Raw genomic sequence first — 16869 nt, forward strand, 5'->3', positions numbered from 1 at the left:
GAGCTCCTGGGCCAATCAGAGCCCAGAACAAGTTTTAAAAATAGCTGGCCACATCACTGCAGCTTACCTCTTATCTGTGTTAACTAAAGAGGGAACAGTCATTTGTCTATAGCTGCTTTAAACATAAACATGCACCACCTGCTGGCCAAACTAGAGAAATACATTTCAAGAAATAATACATTTTTACAGGCTTAAAAGCCCACTGTTTTGTTACAGGCACTAATTAGCAGGCCCTTTTCCTGTCCCATTTTTTAAAAATGCCATTTTTTGTAGATTCTGTAAAAACTGGCCCTGCGCAAGCCCAATACAGGCACCTACACTACCGCAAGCCACTTTTTACTGTGGCTTAGTAAAAGGGCCCCTAAGAGTTCAGGTTTTTCCAGATGTAGCAAAACCCACACAAAAGCATTAATTTGTTCTAATGAGGCCTAGGGTTTTGGCCCTGGGTGATTTATTTTCTCTGAAATTGCCATGCAAATGTGTGGTTAAATATCAATCTCAAACTTACTTTTTCTTTGATCCCTCTCAATTGATACTGCTTTTGAGTAATAAAATTTTTTCAGCTGGTCAGAGCTCCTTTACCTGAGTAAAGAGCCTCAGCTATAGGAAGAGTAGCCCTTCTCTTGCCTCTAATTATTTTGAAGATTTGAAACAGTTACCAAAAAGTATTTTCTAGATTTTGTGGATTTTTCCTTATATTTTATTGGTATTATGTGTTATTCTGCACAAAATTCAGTAACGATAAAAAAAAGTAAGCAGTAAGGTATAAAACCCTTGATTATCACATTAATACTCAAACTTGGGCAGATCCCCGAGAGCCCTGAGAATTCAAAAAACCATGGGCCTCTATTATCAAGTCACGCTAGTGATTCCTGCACGGCAATGCCGACGGAGCCCATTCAAAGTGAATGGGCTTTGTTGGCATTACCGTACTGGGAACCTGATAAAAGAGGCCCTATGTAATTGGATTGGATTAAGTATATGTATGTTTTATCCTTAAGGCAGTGTTTCTCAACCCAGTCCTCGGAGTACACCCTGCCAGTCAGGTTTTTAGGATATCCACAATGAAAATGCATGAGAGCAATTTGTATGCACTGCCTTCTGAGTATGCAAATCTCTCTTATGGATATCCTGAAAATCTGACTAGCAGGGTGTGTCCCGAGGACTGGGTTGAGAAGCACTGCCCTTAGTTAAACCATACATTTACAAGGAAATCAGAGTTGGAAACGAGAAATCACATCATGGTGGAACGCCAAGAATCTTTTCCTTCTTTCTTGTGTCCAGATACATCTGGAAAGATCTGAATCTTTTCTCCCTTAAAAATCATAGGATGAATAATTTTTAAGTTGTTGTACTATATGCACTTATGTATATGTTTGGATTATGATTTTAAATATTATTTTATTAAGTGTAAAAATGCAACCATTTAACTAGGATCTGCACAGTCAAAGCTGCACTCTAGAATATGAATATTTTTATTTTCTGAATCCATTTTATGTAAATCTTGTATGGTACTAGATAACAGCTCTGTGGACTTGTAAAGCAGTGAGACCCATAGAGGAAAATGTCCTATAGTAAATCTAGAGTGACTTCCTAGTGGTATCATAACGTTGTTTAGTGATGGCAGGGAAAGGTCAGTTGGCCCATTTATTTATGCTCCAAATTTATGTATCACCTCTATTCTCCCCCAGTTCAACATTCTCCATCCCCATAAATTAAGTGTATTAAACTGAACAAAGGAGAGGAGTGGGAGCAAAATCAGGCTCTGCAACAAACAGACCGAGGACATCCAAGATTGAGGTAAAGTTTATTAGGAGAAGACTCTACAAGGTACCCTGTTTCAGCACTGGAAGTCTTCTGTTTACCAGTGGCGTCTAGAAGCCATATTTTAAACTATATTCCAGAGGTCTTTCTAAAGACTCCTGAAGAAAGGCACTTCCAGTGCCAAAACAGGGTACCTTGTAGAGTCTTCTCCTAATAAACTTTACCTCAATTTTGCATGTCCTCAGTCTGTTCTTTGAAGAACCTGATTCTGTTCCCACTCCTCTCCTGCTCCTGAGATTATCCGTGGGACATTTTTGTTCTTTCCACTTTTATGGTCGTGCTTAAGCTGAACAAAACCATACAAAGCATCCTATGAACCCTCTCCCACCTCCAACCTATCACCTTGCAATTCCCCTACAGACCAGCTGGAGCCCAAATATTCTGAAGTCCTTCCAAGTGCCTGATGAAGTAGCCATGTGTGCCTCAGCTGTGATCTCTAGAAACATGACCAATTGCAAGCTGCTACTGCTTCCTCTTCAAAATATGCACAACCCACACATGATTGATTTGATTTTGGATTGTGCTGTGCCATGGCAGAGACTGAGTTGGAGTATTTGTTTTTGGTTTTAATAGGATTTCCCTTATCTATGGGTTTCATATGAACACCTACAGCAGCCTGGCTAGTCTTATATCTTAAAGGGCTAGTACTACCATCATTACAGCAGAGTTGTGTATCTTTTCACTGTTGAGCTCATTTCAACACTTGTGAGTTGACCTCAGTATGACCCCTACATCATAAAGGGACCATCCTCAAACAATAGCAGACCAAAAAGTGTTACAGTCTGTCTTTCACCATAATCATAGGCCTTAGGGCTAGTAAATATTTTGTCATGTTTGCTGTTCACCTGTTGACTTGGATGCAGAGACAGTTTAGGGCCTCCGCCTTCCAAGTGGATCATTCCATCTCTTTCCCTGTGGGAAACTGCTAAGTCATTCAGATACCTATTCTAATCCCTGTGGCAAGATCTACAAGTAATGGCTGCCACATTTCCTCTTATAGTGTAATTCACAGGTGTGAATGTTAATTACTTTCATTGAAATGAGGAAGTTCCTGTGTTTTTGCTGAGTTAAGAATGTAGAGAGGGTGTGTGGTGTCATCTGTACAGTGACTCAGTGTTGTTTGTATTGTGTGTCCCATTTTATGTGAGCTAGTGCATAGTATTTCACTGGGCCTTCTCTTGATTTGGCTGCTCAGGACTTTTCTGATATAGATCAGGTTATCTGCTGAGGGATGGTATGGTTTTGAGTGTTTTGTTTTAATGTGATTACCTTTTTCTTTGCAACCCAACTCTGCTTGAATGTGGCTATCTGTGTATTTTTTGTTTTAAGCTCCTATTTTTCTTTTCACTTTGCAGAAATCTTCCACTTATTTTAAGCTGGATAAAGTCACAGAAACCTGGCATTAAGGGTGTGAACATCATCACTTCTGATTTTGTGGAACTGGTGGACTTTTCTGAGACGGTTATTGGACTAAACAATCTGCTTCTGCAGGACGAGAGGCCTTCTGCTCAGTTGTAGCGTGGGTACTTCCTCCCCTGCTTAGCCAAAGGTTAATTGAGCTTCGTTCACAGACGTTTGGCAAGCTTAAAATATATAAATACATGGGTTTTTAATTTCATAAGTCAAGGATAGTATTTTGACAAACCTACTTTTCAAGAGAAACTGTTAGAAGTGTGCTCAGAGGGAATGAGACATGATGGGTTTGATTCCGGAGCATCATAGCTACCTCCTATTGTGTTCCAGATGCTCCTGTTCAGCTTAAAGTAATGGGAGAGGAGCAGGGTCGCAGCAGACAGCATCTTAAATAGACACACGGTGGCTGATTCTATAAATAGATGCCCAGTGAGAACCTATTCTTTAAAGCAGGGGTTCTTAATCCAGTCCTCGGGACACACGTAGTCAGTCATGTTTTCAGGATATCCACATTGAATATGCATGAGATAAATTTCCACACAAACAATATTAAAGTGCTAGAGTCCAAATCACCTCTGGAGTGGAGGCGTGGCCTAGTGGTTAGGGTGGTGGACTCTGGTCCTGGGGAACTGAGTTCGATTCCCACTTCAGGCACATGCAGCTCCTTGTCACTCTGCAAGTCACTTAACCCTCCATTGCCCCAGGTACAAATAAGTACCTGTATACGTAAGCCGCATTGAGCCTGCCATGAGTGGGAAGCGCAGGGTACAAATCTAACAAAAATAAAATATCATAGGCAAAATATATATTTTTATGCTATGCAGGCCTCAGTAGTGCAACTCTAGCCTCAAATATTCTGCCATGAGAATTAAGCACTAAGTTTGTCATCGGTCTTCTTATAAACTCTGTTGTTCTTTTACCTTTACAACTGATATATTGTGATTAAATATTTGTTTAACAGCGTTGGTCGGCAAGATAAGGAGCATTGGCTAGATGGGGGTATGTCCTTGAAACAGCTTTATACAAAATATGCAGCATGTCGGACCACTGCCCCTGAGCCGACAAAGCTAAGTTTATTATTATCGTTTAAAAAAAAAGATACTCAATAGTTAATCACAATATATCAGTTGTAAAGGTAAAAAGAACAATACAGTTTATAAGAAGACCGATGACGAACTGAGTGCTTAATTCTCATGGCAGAATATTTGAGGCTTGAGTTGCACTGCTGAGGTCTGCATAACATAAAACTATATTTTGCCTATGATAGAGGCGATCTGGATTCTTTGTGTGCCATCGTTACTAAAGTTGGGGTGAGATAAGCATCAAGATGTGTGAAAGTTTAACTGGGTCAAATATGGCACTTGCATGCACTGCCTCCATGGTATGCAAATCTATCTCATGCATATTCAGTGTGGATACCCTGAGAATCTGGCTAGGTGCTGGGTTGAGAACCACTGCTTTAAAGGAATATAGGTGCCTACTTATTCTTATAGAATATTAGCATAACCTGATACATATGTGCATGTGTGCATTTAGGTGCAAGCACTTAGGCCAGCCTTAGAACTGGTGTAAATGTGCATTCCTAAATTGTTAAAACACGCATCTCAGGTTATAACTGTGCATCCCACCCATGCTCTGCTCATGTGAATGCTCACATGCAAACTGTGCTCTAATGAAGATATGGGCATAGTCCAGTGGTCCCCAAATTTTCTCGGGTCACAGCGCCCCTATGCTACACGTTTCTTCTCAAGTCTTCCCCTCCTTCCCAACAGTGTTGAGTCCTACCTTTACTGGCAGGGATGCCCAAGCCCCGCTAGTTGAAGAGGTCCACTGCCCGAGGCCTGAGCTCCATGCTACGCAGTGAGCAAATCTGTGGCATGCTTCAGCCATGGACACCTGCATTCTCACGCATGCCCTCTTTCTCTTCCCCCTTTCCATTCAGTGTCTGCCCTCCCTCTCTCCTCACTTTTATCTAACCTCTGCCCTCCCTCTCGCCCCACTTTTCATGCATCTTCTGCCCTCTCTCTTCCCTTCCATCCAGCCTAAGCCCCCTCTTAGTCCCCCTTTCCCCCACACACACACATCCCTGCTGCTGCTACTGCTTCTCTAGATGAGCAGCAGCAGTGGTGAAGCAAGCTATGGCCACCGCAAGGCAGGACTCTTCATTCACGCGACTGCTGGCTGTGCCCCAGAACAGGACGTGACGTCCAAGGGAGCAGGACCGGCAGCCACGTGTATGGAGAGTCTAGCCCTGCGGTGGTTGCAGCTTGTTTTGCCACTGCTGCTGCTCATCTAGAGAAGAAGCAGTACCTGCTTGGGTGACGGCAGGAGGAAGGAGGGGAAAATATACCACAGCACCCCTGAGAGTTTGCTGAGGTGCCCAGTTTGGGAATCACTGGCATAGTCACAGGGATTTCCAGCAGCTGTGCAAACATTAGCGCCTTCTGTATAGAATTACCCCGAGTAGTGACAGCACAGGAGCATGGTTTGGGTGTGGAGTAGGACTTGAGCACCTGTCATGGGAATATAAGGGGTGCAGTGCTGAGACAGGCCGGTGGTCCATCAAGTTCAGAATCCTGTCTCCAACAGTGGTAAGTCTGGATCAGATCCTAGAAAGAAAGTCAATTTCCTATTGCTCGCTCCCTTAAGTATAAAGTTTGTCTGGCTAATAACCATGGCCGGGCCTGTTCTCCAGAAGCTTGTCCAGACTGTAAAGGGCTGAAATTCAAGCACTTGAAGGGCTGTAATTTTAAAAGTAGTAAAACTAATTCTCCACAGGTGACAAATGTGCACTTCTCTTTTTCTTATTATCAAAGAGATTTATTTCTAAATTCAAGCAAATTCACTCAATGTGTCCTTAAACTCTGGGATTCATTGCCAGAGAATGTGGTTAAAGCAGTTAGCTTAGCGGGGTTTTAAAAAAGTTTTGATAACTTTCTAAAAGGAAAGTGCATAAGCCATTATTACGATGGACTTGGGGAAAATCCACTGCTTTTTTCTAGGATAAGCAGCATAAAATGTATTGTACTGTTTTGGGATCTTGCCAGGTACTTGTAACCTGGTTTAGCCACTGTTGGAAACAGGATGTTAGGCTTGATGGACCTTCGGTCTGTCCCAGTATGGCAATGCTTATGTTTAAGTTGTCCAGATAGAAAAAATTAAATCAGCAAATGACAGATGTGTGATTTGGGCACCTGCTTGAGAAGATCTGTATTTCCTTTCTATTTATTGTTTTGTATTTTTTGTTTTTTTCTATTTCGAAACAGAAACACTTGAATTTTATGATACTCTTAACTACTTGATATGGTTTGGAGGTAAGGGTGACAAATAAGAGCCTGGTGTGGTGATCACCATCTCAGGGATGAGTCCTACAGCAACAGGTCATTACTCCACACTAGAAATTAGAGCCGAAGCTGGTTATGGCAAGGAGATGATCTTCCAGGGAGAGCCAGCAGCAGCCCAAGGGATAATCAGTTTAGGAACATGGAATGAAAAAGAAACAAAAGAAAACCAACCCTGGATTTTGTCTGTGTTAAGGTGCTAAATCATTTGCACTGATGTCTGTGGGATCTCACTGCAGACTGGCAGGAACATTTCATTTTAGTTTTTATGTTAGTTAATTCACTGATCTGCTTGTAATTTGCATATTCAGCATTCACTGATTAGAGCCATTTACAGTGCACTGATTGGTCCTAAAATGCAGTACTAGAGAGGCCCTTCCCTTGTGCAGTTGGTTTTGAAGGCCTTATAAATTAAAGAAGAAATTAGCTGAGTCTTCTTAAGAACATTTCGTGGGCTGGTCATTCTAATGAGGAACTTGGCAATGTTTTCAAGGCAAGGAGTGTCTAATCACAGTTTCTGTGGGTTATAAAATGAGTCTGGTTTTCAGGCTGTCCCTAGTGAATATGCATGAGATACTTAACATATTCATTTATTTCTCTATTTTTTATAACGCCTTTCCCTGAAGGCTATGAGACGGTTTACAACAATCATAAGTTACAGGTAATAAAACAACAAAATCAATAACATGACCTGGAGGTAGATTTGGAGAGGGGAATTCCAAGTTCTGATCAGGACCTGGGTAGATCCCATACTGTTGTGCAAGAGGATCTGCCAAACCTAGAGCCTCTTTTAAATAAGTGCAGGACTGTACTGCACGTCAGCAGCAATTTCAAAAAGCTACACTTGGGGAAAAATACATGCAGTACTACCCCACATACACATGGGAGCGCTGCTTCTAACACCAGCCATGCCCTTACCTCTTGACACCCACCCCCCAATAGCACCAACCCACTTTCTGATTTCCCACCTCCCACTACCAATATCCAGAGTCCTTCTGATTTCTGCCCTCTCCCCAACATCCATGCCCTTTCTGATACCTCCCACCCCAGCTCTGACTAGGGGTCCCTGGTATCTACACAGCAGGAGTAAGCCCCAGGGAGTCTTTTACTAAGGCACGCTGGCGTTTTTTGCGCGCGTTAAAAATAGGCACGCGCTAAACGCTAAAGACGCCAGTGTATTCCTATGGGTGTCTTTAGCTTGTGCCTATTTTTAACGCATACTAAAAACGCCAGTGCGTCTTAGTAAAAGACCCCCCCCCCCCCCCTAGTTTCTTCTGCTCCTCACTAGACACCTTGGACCCCCAGTAAGAGCCAGGGTTGGGATCAGAGGAGGGGATCCCTTGTCTAGAGTGGTGATTGGAAGGTTTCTGGATGGTGGGGGTGGATTGGAAAAGGTACATGGGAGGGGGATTGGATGAGGGGATGAATGTGTGGGGGGATTGGAAAAGGTAGTCATGTTGTGAATGAGATTGGATGAGGGGACTGGAAGAGGTAGATATGTTGGCAGAGGGATTGGAAGAGAGAATGGATGTGGGTGGGATTAGAAGAGTTAGTAATGTTGGGAGGGGGGATTGGAAGAGGGAATGGATGTGGGGGGGATTAGAAGAGTTAGAAATGTTGGGAGGGGATTGGAAGAGGTAAACATGTTGGGAGGGGCTTGGGTGAGGTTATGGATGTGTGAAGGGATTGGAAGAGGTAGACGTGTGACATGTTGGGAGGGAGGTTGGATGAGGGTATGGATGTGTGGGGGGGGGGGGGGGTTGGAAGGAAGGGGTTTTCCTAAGCCTTTACACTTGCCCTTCCAACAGGCACTTAGTGCCGACATGAATATTTTTTTCATATCCACCCGTATTCCCCTTGTAAAATGGGTTACACATTGATATATTTGGCCAGTCTCCGTGCCCTAACCACAACCCTTTGTTGTTTAGACATGGTGAACTTCTCCAGTGTATAACCCCCTTCTAAAATAGCTTTTATACGTGTATATCAATCTACACATGAAAAGCTGCTATTTACATGTGGGAATGTTTCTAAAATTAGAGCCATAATATCAATTAAAAACAGCTATAAACAGCCAAATGTTTATGAAACACAGCAGTAGCCTCTAATAATTTCAGTTCCAGAGGAAGCGTGATCCTAAAGTTGGGCCCTTCCCAGAGAACGCCCTGCAATCTGTAGTTATTATTCTAATGCTACTTGCCGCAGAGCCTGTCCTGCAGAATGTAGTCTGTGGAGGTGGAACATAATGTTGGATATGTGAGCAATAAATAAAGCAGGGCCTTTTCACGAAGAATTCTGAAACCCATGAATAAGATTTTAAATGCAACCTGTTCATAAACTTTAGTACTGGTTTATTGTTCTTGTAAATTTTCACACCAGAAATAATATCTGCTGCAATCTCTGTAACTGGCATTTGGCAATATACAAAGGACACACTAGATAAGTGGCTTCTCTTCAATCACCTCCTTCTTAATTCCTCTAAAATGATTGCATCTTGGTTTACTGGTTGTCCTTTGCCTCCTACTGCCACCCCCACTCTTTCGGTTCCCCCCCTAATACTATTTGAGTGCTTTAGATATCTTGATGTTGCCCTCGACTCTCAACTCTTGTCACATCTGTCCTCAGTAGTGAAATCCTGCCCTCTGACTAATGTGAGCCATTCGTAATTTCATTGATAATCTACCTATGCTACCCTCAATTCACCAGTAATCAGTGGAAGATTCAAGATTGAGCTTTGGTTCTCACATCAGATGAAGAATTATTGGGACTCTATGTTTCTCAAGCAGTGAAGTTTCTGAAAGTAATAGTTTGGGAGAGTACTGCAGAGTTAACTGGGCAGAGGAAGTATTGCTTGTGTTCTAGTGAAAGAACTGGAACAGTCCAGCCCGAGAATGTGGTTCTTTCAAAGCATTCTGATAATTTGCAACAGACTATAAATGGCACTAGTATTACTTCTGTCCATGCCGTGATTCTTAAACTTTGAGCATGAGCTCAAAGCATACATCCTGTCTTCATTACTGTTACATACCGTACACTGGTCTCTCTTCTTATCCTCTTAAAAGACTACAGTCCATCCAGAACATTGCTATCAGACTTCTTACTCATGCTTTGCATTATGACAGGGTCACTCCCCTGCTATCAGAACATCATTGGCTTCCTCTTCCTTACAGTATCCAACATAAAATCCTAACTTTCTGCTATAAGGTTCTTCACTCAGGTATCCTTCCTTATCTGTCATCCCTAATCGTGTCGTACACCCTTTCTCGTACTCTGTGCTCTGCCTCTGAACATTTCCTCTCTGTTCCCATCTTGAATCCACCTGTCATTCAACTTTCTTTTACCCTCCCCCATCTTTATGGAATTCACTTTCTGTCCCATTTAGATCTGGACAGTCATATCTTTGATTTTGGGCTTTCCTAAAGTCACACCCATTCACCATTACCTTTGGCAACTCACTGGAGGTTTGTGACAGGGGCAACCAGTGATGATCACTACTGACCCTCTCCTTTTGTTGGATTAAATACTTGCTTTCTTCTCCTCTTTCCTATCTGCATTTTGTAGTTCCTGTTCTCCCTCTACTTAATTTTGTTTATTGTAAACTGCTTTGATTGTTTTTGCTGTGAAAGCGGTATACAAATGACTATTGAATCATAAACTATAATTCCAGTAATCCAAACTTGTTATAATTAAGGCAGGTTAGATTTTCCAAAACTGCATACAGATATTATCTCAAGAATATTCATTAGGGGATATCCTATACCAAACCAGTATGCAAATCCCAGAGAAGTGTAGTTTAGACTTCCCTGCTCAAAGTTTTTAAGAATCGGGGCATGGGAAGAAGTAAGACTAGTGCCTTTTATAGTCTGTTGCAGTTTATCAGATTGCTTTGAAAGAACCACATTGTCGGCTGGACTGGTTCAGTTCTTTCACTAGAACACAGTCAATACTTCCTCTGCCCAGTTAACTCTGCAGTATTCTCCCAAACTATTACTTTCAGAAACTTCACTGTTTGAGAAACATAGAGAGTCCCAATAATTCTTCATCTGATGTGAGAACAAAAGCTCCATCTTTAACCTTCCACTAATTACTGGTGAATTCTCAAATTCTCGCTTTCAGGATCAGCAACATAGTAGCAGGTTCCGGGAAATTTCACAGACTTATTCTCCATCTTTACTTTCACTGCTATGGATAACAGTTACTACTTTTAATAATAATAAAGATGAATTAAGGAAAATTCTCTGAACTTTTCAGTGGTGCTTTTTGCTACAGATAAAGTTAAAAGTTTTTATTCAAGGCATGAAAGAATTTTGGTTGCCCTGTTAATCCGCTTGGAGGTATGGGACTTAAGGGTTAACAGACAAATTGTAGTTGATACCTTTTTATTACATTAACTCAGTATATCTGTGAGAAGCTTTAGAGTTATCCTCTCCTCATCAGATCAGTAAAGAAACAACACAGTTATACTGGGTTCCAACAGTACAAACTCATCTGGATCTTAGGCTATCTGCAGGTGACATTTCTGTGCAGTAAAAGGGGATGGGAGGTAGACTGATATGATGAAACAGTAACACCTCATTCGTGTTCTCCTTGCATGTTCCTGAATTTCCTTTTAGTATCTTAATTGTTAGGTCTTCAAGAAAGCGATCTTCCTTGGAGAAGTGTTCATCTACTAAGCTGTCACTCAGTGCTCTCTCTAACATTTTCTGTTACGTCTGGGAGAACCGATATGTTTCCTTAAGGTTTTTTTTCTTGTTTCATGATGTAGACACCCTGTTTTCTAATTTCACAAGATCCTTTTGCAAATTCTCAGTCTTCTGCTATTTTAATGACAGAATAATTTTTTGTTCTTTGCAAATGTGATCACCTCACTCATCTTTTCTGTCTTCTGATCCTTTATGAATATATCAAACAGCACAGGGCCTAGTTCAGACGCTTGGCACCCCACTACTGACCCCCTTTCCATGTGAAAAACTGTCTATTTAGTCCTGCTTTCTGGTTCTTGTCTTTTAGTCAGTTTGTTAACCTCAAAAGGAACATTCAACTGTTGTTATCCCATTACTTTTTTTTTTTTCAATTTCCTGAGGAGCTTCTCACGACAGACTTTGTCATGTGCCTTCTGAAAATCCAAATGTGCTATATCAACTAGCTTACCTTTATCCACATGTTTCTTTATACTTTCAACAAGCTTACTTTTTGGGGAACTGAGCAAATATTCAGGTTTTGTACTTGCACTGGGGGGGGGGGGGGGGGGGGGGGGGAAGAGTCTCCCTTCTGCAAGCTCAGTTCCCCAAAAAGTAAGCATGTACATGGGGATGGGGTTTGGACAGTGCAACGGCGGCCCAGGAACAGTTCCACCAACTGTCTGGCTTTGCAGAGTTGGGCTGCCACTGATGGGGCTTGGGGACCCCTGCCAGCTCAGGGCTTGCAGCAAAATTTATGTTCCTCCCCCCACCCCCCAAAAAAAAAAATCTGAGGTCTGGCTACATGCCTGGTGTGGACTCTGCCATCTTCTGTAGCAAGCAGGTAGTATACAAAACAGTCCTTACACCCACCACCTTCTCAGCTATTTACATTCATAATGATTGAATCACTAATTACAACTGCCATCCTGACCCTTCTTACATCTTGGCTGCAAGAGAATATTGAATTACCTTGAGGAAAATGCTGGCAACAGGATCACATTCTGCCACCCCAAAATGATGCTTTCCTTCCAGTTGGCATTTTTTCCAAGGCAGCACAGAAGTTGCTAGACTGAAGATGGCACTGCTGTACTATGTGTATGAAGGTCTCACACATGCCTGTCTCAGTTCCTCCAAGGCTGCCAGTCTAGCCTCTAGAAATTGGATGTTCTCTAGAGCCAGGAGCTCTTTGCATAGAGTGCATACGTACAATCTCTTGCCAACTGGGAGATAATCATGCATATGGCACTCAGTGTAAAAGACTGAATAGCCCCCATTTTGATGCTGGACTGTTGTCTACATCTTAATATTGTTGAATTGTTTAGTTATTTAAAGTTGCTAAATAGGAATGCTTAAACTAATAAAAGTCCCTTAAACGTATGTGGATTAATATATCATTAAGGTCAGGGTTACTTACTTGTTGATGAAAACTTCTAATTAACTCTCCTATCTTCCTGCCTGTGAATGAAAAAATATGCCTTGGGTGTATATCTAGGAATCAAACACAAACTAGAGTTTTTAAAACTACATGGTGGCTAAATTTTACCTAAACATAGAAGGTATCAGTTTAACCTGTAACATCTCTTTTTCTAGGTCTTGAGAGACAGTTTACCAGTAGACCAACTCTCATAAGTGCACGTTCCTTTACCACCAGCAGCAGATCCTGCCTTGGTGCGCCATCTACCTTCTCTTCCTTTTTATTGAGCTGTAATAGCATATGCAGGCAGTGTAAAGCCTAATTTAAATCCAGTGTAACTGCTCTGTTTATTAAGACCTCATAAAAAGAGATGATAATTTTTGAGAGCTTGTCAATGATATTTAAGTATCTTCCTTTGCTTCTTCCTTTCTAATTTCTTTACATTTGAGTTTGGTACAGGATCTGACTGATGAATGTGTGTGTGTGTGTGTGGGGGGGGTGTTGGGGTGTGACTAGGTTTTGTTTCAGTGATGGGTGGTGTGATTTATGTGGATGGAGGATCGGGTTACATTGGCTTAAAACTTGAAGGGTGCTGGACGCTTTATGGAGGACTTGTATATTGGTCATTTTCAATTTGATCGGCTGTAATGCCTGTTTTTGTTCATGGGTTCATTGTCCAGGCACTTGTTGATATTGTTTCCAATTTTTGGTCTGTGTTTTTACTGTATGATGTTGTTCTCGCTTGTCTTTTCCTCCAGTGTTCCTTCTTCAATAAAGATATTTACAAAAAAAAGAAAAAAAGAAAGAAACTGATGTCGCTCACGACAACTACTTGTTGACCTTTATTCCCATATCCCCACTTAAACTATGTATGTAAATCCCAGTCTCTTGGCTTTCAATACTGCTCACCAGTACAACTTAAACTCTGTAACCTGTGTTTCTCTCTCTCTCTCCCTCTCCATAAGTCAACATACCTGTCTCCTTTTTTAGCATGTTGAAGAGTTCTCCCTCAGGGTTATGCTCTGTATGATGGAAAGTTACAGTAAAGGTTTCTGGACTTTGTAATTTTGTCACAACTGCTTTTACTCGGTGAGGACTTTTTATCCTTCTATGTACCCGGCAGCTTCATGTGCAGGGAGAAGGCACACATACCCCATTACAGCTTCATTTTGTAGGTGCTCAGCTCTCTCCATATGTTGTGGGGAAGGAGAGAACGCTGGAGGTGGTTTTCAATTTTCTTTTATGGTGGGATAAACAAATGAAACACATTTTTAAAGAGCTCACCTCAGCACAACCTGTCTGTTACATCTGGCACTGCCAGTTCATCCACTGTTTGGTCTCAGATCTGAACGAGGGCATCTGTACCCTCATAAACTACTAATGTGGCCCCAGACACTCTTCTGACTGCTAATGATGCTCTTCCTCTAAAAGGATTCCCCACTTCTGGGTTAAATGTTTGGAGAAGTACACCTGAAGAAATTAGGAAACCTGTTAGATATATTTGGGGTTTGTTTTTTTTTTACTAAGGTGCGCTCACGTTTTTAGCTCTCGCTAAAATTAGGCGTGCACTAAACGTTAGAGATGCCCATAGGAATGCATTACTCTTCAATATGCCAGGTTCTAAATATCCAACTTAATTCTCCCTCTTACTCCTTGGAAATATATCAAGCATTTGTTTAGAGCATTTATATTATTTTCTTTTACTTATAGCCTCAGCGGTGCTCATCACCAATAGTTTACAATGGCAGTGGAATTAGCACCCACCTCCTCATCGGCTTCTCTTAAAGCTATCTTTCTCTATTTTTCATTAATTTGTTCTTTTAGTTCATTTCTTATGTTTAATTATCTTTTAGTACTTATCTTTTATGCTAGTCTGACTGGGGGGTTAAGTTTGTCCTATCTTTAGTACTTATCTTTTGTGATAGACTGGGGGTTTGGCATTGCATTGGCATCTTTAACATTTAGTGCGTGCCCAATTTTAGCTTGCCTTAGTAAAAGACCCCCTTTGTTAGGAGGGTTCTGGGACTCACACTAGGGGGAATTGGGACTGGCCAACTGTTATCTAAAAAGCCCCTTGTTCAGCCTGCTGAAACTTTTGAATTAGTGTATATCTTGAAAATACATGCTATAAGGAATTTACTGTCCAAACACATGAAGCTCCGTATTGTGCTGGGGACGGGTCTCTATGGTCATTGGTGCCACATGGCGTTGGATGGACCAGCTGGCTCTGGCTTGGGTGGCCAGTTGTAATTCTCAAACATCAGAATATTTCAGTGTCTTGCAGCTCATGTCTCTTGTCTATAATTTAATACAGTATGACAGAAAAGTTTACTGAGGTTTAAAAAATGGAAAAATCCTCATGTTTGAATGCTTTAGCTGTTATCCACTGAAATTAATTACAGATGCTTCACCCCCTTTGCCAAGCCCATCATTCTCCTCCCTCCCCCATCTGATCTAGCCCAGCGGTTCTCATCCATCTTCCCTTCCATCAAGGCCTGATCTGAGAATTCTGTTTCCTCATTATACCCTGGAGCTGCGGCCTCCTCTGCATGCCTTCTCTCCAGATCAGCTATCCATCCAGTTTTTACCAGTGCTTCTAAAAAAACATATTATTGTTCTCTTTTGAAAAGTACATATATTAGGAGACCACCAACAGAGGTATACCATGCTTGCTGTTAAGTGTATTTTTGATAATCTGTGGAAAAAGGTGACTAAACTCACCAGAAACAAAAAATGAGATTGTAAAGAATTCTGTTAAAATAAACAATTTGTAATACAACAGTCCAAACCTTAACCTTTTATGTAAAAAAAAAAAAGTTGCATAAGTTCAAATATGTAACTTTTTCAGATTGCTTATGGACCCCCCCCCCCCCCCCAATGGTTTCTGAAGGATTTTCATCCAAAATGCCAGTCTTGCAAATTTCTGGCACTCATGTAATAGGCAGCCACCGGGGGGCGCCCAGGAAGAGAACAGCATGCACAAACTCCGTATTTAGAACTGTGAAAAGGAAGGGAAAAGCAGAGGGTCAGTAGCATATTGGTTTGTTTTATTTTAAACCAGTTTATTTATTTTGTATTTATTTTGGGGGATTTTTTAACCAGTTATAGGCTGTCCAAATAAATATCAAAATAACTCATGTCATTGATGATACTTTTACATGTTTCATTTCCTGAAGTTGCTGTATATTTATCATGGGCTCTGGAAATGATATGTCTACAAATTCCTTACCACAAAACTGGCAAGCTGAGGCCCTCATTTTGTAGTTGCTTTATAGTAAAATTTGCAAAGTAGTGAGGATCTCACTTGTGGCAGGATCCTAGGCTTCTGAGGTACCTGGGACAGTGCACAGTGTACCTGTAATACCCGATAGTTCACTCATAGATTCTTGGGCAGACTGGATAGGCCGCGGGGTCTATGTTTCAGCTACTGCCAGCAGGATACAGTGCCTGACTGTGTAGGCCAAACCTGTTACATCCTCCTCCTGTACTCTGGATGAATCGATCCCAGATAGGCACGACAGGCAGGTTGTGCAGCGAAGGGCGACTAAAATGATAGCGGGGATGGGACGACTTCCCTATGAAGAAAGACTAAGGAGGCTAGGGCTATACAGCTTGGAGAAGAGACGGCTGAGGGGAGACATGATAGAGGTATATAAAATAATGAGTGGAGTGGAACAGGTGCATGTGAAGCGTCTGTTCACGCTTTCCAAAAATACTAGGACTAGGGGGCATGCGATGAAACTACAGTGTAGTAAATTTAAAACAAATCGGAGAAAGTTTTTCTTCACCCAACGTGTAATTAAACTCTGGAATTCGTTGCCGGAGAAAGTGGTGAAGGCGGTTAGCTTAGCAGAGTTTAAAAAGGGGTTGGACAGTTTCCTAAAGGACAAGTCCATAAACCGCTACTAAACGGACTTGGAAAAATCCAAAATTCCAGGAATAACATGTATAGAATGTTTGTACGTTTGGGAAGCTTGCCAGGTGCCCTTGGCCTGGATTGGCTGCTGTCGTGGACAGGATGCTGGGCTCGATGGACCCTTGGTCTTTTCCCAGTATGGCATTACTTATGTACTTATGTTCATTTTCTACCTCCTCTCTCCCTTAAATGAAGGCTGGCTTCAAATACAGACTTGCTGCCTTCATTACCTGTTTGGAAGGGGTGTATTAAGATTATGGAATTTTTAGATGCTAACTA

General features: G+C 41.7%; 1 protein-coding gene across 5 annotated transcripts in view; it reads left to right on the forward strand.

The window, feature by feature from the left end:
* PLCXD2 (phosphatidylinositol specific phospholipase C X domain containing 2) overlaps window positions 1-16869 on the forward strand; it is a 40367-nt gene that overhangs the window by 16487 nt on the left and 7011 nt on the right. Inside the window, exons 4-5 of one of the 5 annotated variants that reach the window (XM_030204192.1) lie at window positions 3180-3373; window positions 12851-15525. The exons of 2 other annotated variants lie outside the window; for them this stretch is intronic. In XM_030204192.1, coding sequence (XP_030060052.1) covers window positions 3180-3342 — 163 coding nt within the window. In that variant the 3' untranslated portion in view covers window positions 3343-3373; window positions 12851-15525. Of the gene's footprint in view, window positions 1-3179; window positions 3443-6503; window positions 7739-12850; window positions 15526-16869 lie in introns of those variants that run through there. 2 more of the 5 variants (XM_030204193.1, XM_030204191.1) reach the window with 2 other exon arrangements.

Source organism: Microcaecilia unicolor, chromosome 5 (assembly GCF_901765095.1).
Source record: "Microcaecilia unicolor chromosome 5, aMicUni1.1, whole genome shotgun sequence".
Lineage (NCBI taxonomy): Eukaryota > Metazoa > Chordata > Amphibia > Gymnophiona > Siphonopidae > Microcaecilia > Microcaecilia unicolor.